The following is a 1,562-nucleotide window of genomic DNA, read 5'->3' on the forward strand; positions in this document are numbered from 1 at the left end:
CCCACCCCCCCAGCACCCACCGTGTGTGCGTGCCGTAACTGCCCGGCCCCGTCGCTGTACATGATGTTCAGGCGCCGGCTCTGGTAGTCGGTGCAGTTGGAGGTGCTGGAGATCTGGGGAGGGGGGCAGAGGGGGTTTGCAGGTATTTAGGACCCACCCCGTGTCTCCTGATAATGGGGACTGCCTCCACTCCAGGGACCCCCACAATAGGGGTCCACCCACAATGAGGGGCTTCCCCTTCCCAGTTCTCCAACAAACCCCAAAACATGGGGGGTGACCCCCTGCAGACCCCCTTAAATGGGGGGGATCCACACTCAGGTTACTGTTGGAGCCTGTAACCAGGGGCATCACCCTGTGCAGACCCCAAATTGGGGGGTTTTGCCCCTCCGCCCCCCTTAGTTGCCCTTACCTCCCCATATTTGCCCCGTCCAGGCATCCAGGCTTCGATATCGAACTTGCGGTAGGCAGGGAGCCCCAGCTCCTGCGTAGGCATGTCGAGGACGCTGCAGGGAGCGGGGCCATCAGCAGGGGTGTGGGGGAGACAGAATGACACGTGGGGGGGACATGGGGACGGATCCCCCCCCGTGCTCACCGGTAATGTAATCCCAGCTCGGAGAAGATTTCCTTCTGCAGACCCAGGAATTCAGCCAGCAGCGCCTCGCTCTCATCCCCGCTCTCTGCCGCCGTCACCCCAAACATCTCCACCTGCGGGGACAGGGGATGGGGCAATGCATCCCCCCCAACTTGCCTGGACACCACGGTCCTTCCCCCAGTTCCACCAGTACCTTGGTGAACTGGTGGACACGGTAGAGCCCCCACGGCTCCCGGCCTGTGTCGGTCTCAGTCCGGTAGCAGGTGCTGGAGCAGACGACCCTGGCCAGGGCAAGGGGGTGAGGACCCCCCCGGATGCCTGGGTCCCCCCTGGTAGGGGGTAGGGGGGATCCCACGGTTCTCCCCAGTGGGGAATGGGGGGCTCCTGGGGACCCGGTACCTGATGGGCAAGTCCTCCAGCCGCACAGCATGGTCCATGAAGTACCCTGGAGTAGAGGGATGGGGCTGGGGGTGCAGCAGGGCTCCCAGAACCCCCTCCCCCAGACACACAGAGCTCATTTTTCCCAGGTTTTGCCCCATTTTTCCTCACCTGCGATCCCCACCTCAGAGGTACCAGCCAGGCAGAGGTCCTCAAAGCGGGAGGGATCAATGTTGTAGACGGGCGAGGGGATGGCATTGGGCTGCATGCCACAGCCCTCCTGCAAGGGGGGGGCGCGGGGGGGTGCCGCGGGGGGGGGGGTGTCACATGGCTGCCACGGGGAGGGGACGGACGTGGGGACGGACATGGCACTCACAAAAACGGCGCCTCGCAGCAGGTCGGGGACAGTCATGGGCAGGAAGCCCTGGGGAAAAAGGGGTGTTGGGGGGGTGGGTTCCTCCAGACCCTCCCAGGCACTCCCCGGGACCCCCCCCCACGTACCTTGGGCAGCAGCTTGTCCATAGCGAAGCGCACAAGCGCGTGCTGCAGCAGCGCGCCGGCCCCGCACAGGTAGTAGGAGCGGTGCCCCGAG

The 1,562-nt window shown here is 65.0% G+C and overlaps 1 protein-coding gene across 1 annotated transcript in view; it reads right to left on the reverse strand.

The window, feature by feature from the left end:
- The window catches only part of SARS2 (seryl-tRNA synthetase 2, mitochondrial), a gene marked incomplete at its 5' end in the record, with an annotated part of 4,322 nt that extends 2,761 nt beyond the window's left edge, over positions 1–1,561 (reverse strand). The window contains 8 exons of the mRNA XM_010566439.1: positions 21–113; positions 410–503; positions 593–705; positions 786–873; positions 992–1,037; positions 1,142–1,250; positions 1,347–1,394; positions 1,472–1,561. Of these exons, the coding sequence (XP_010564741.1) occupies positions 21–113; positions 410–503; positions 593–705; positions 786–873; positions 992–1,037; positions 1,142–1,250; positions 1,347–1,394; positions 1,472–1,561 (681 nt within the window). The remainder of the gene's footprint in view (positions 1–20; positions 114–409; positions 504–592; positions 706–785; positions 874–991; positions 1,038–1,141; positions 1,251–1,346; positions 1,395–1,471) is intronic.
- Between the last annotated feature and the right edge of the window lies 1 nt (position 1,562).

The sequence above is a fragment of the Haliaeetus leucocephalus genome, unplaced genomic scaffold (genome assembly GCF_000737465.1).
Source record: "Haliaeetus leucocephalus isolate CR32 unplaced genomic scaffold, Haliaeetus_leucocephalus-4.0 Scaffold210, whole genome shotgun sequence".
Taxonomy (NCBI): domain Eukaryota; kingdom Metazoa; phylum Chordata; class Aves; order Accipitriformes; family Accipitridae; genus Haliaeetus; species Haliaeetus leucocephalus.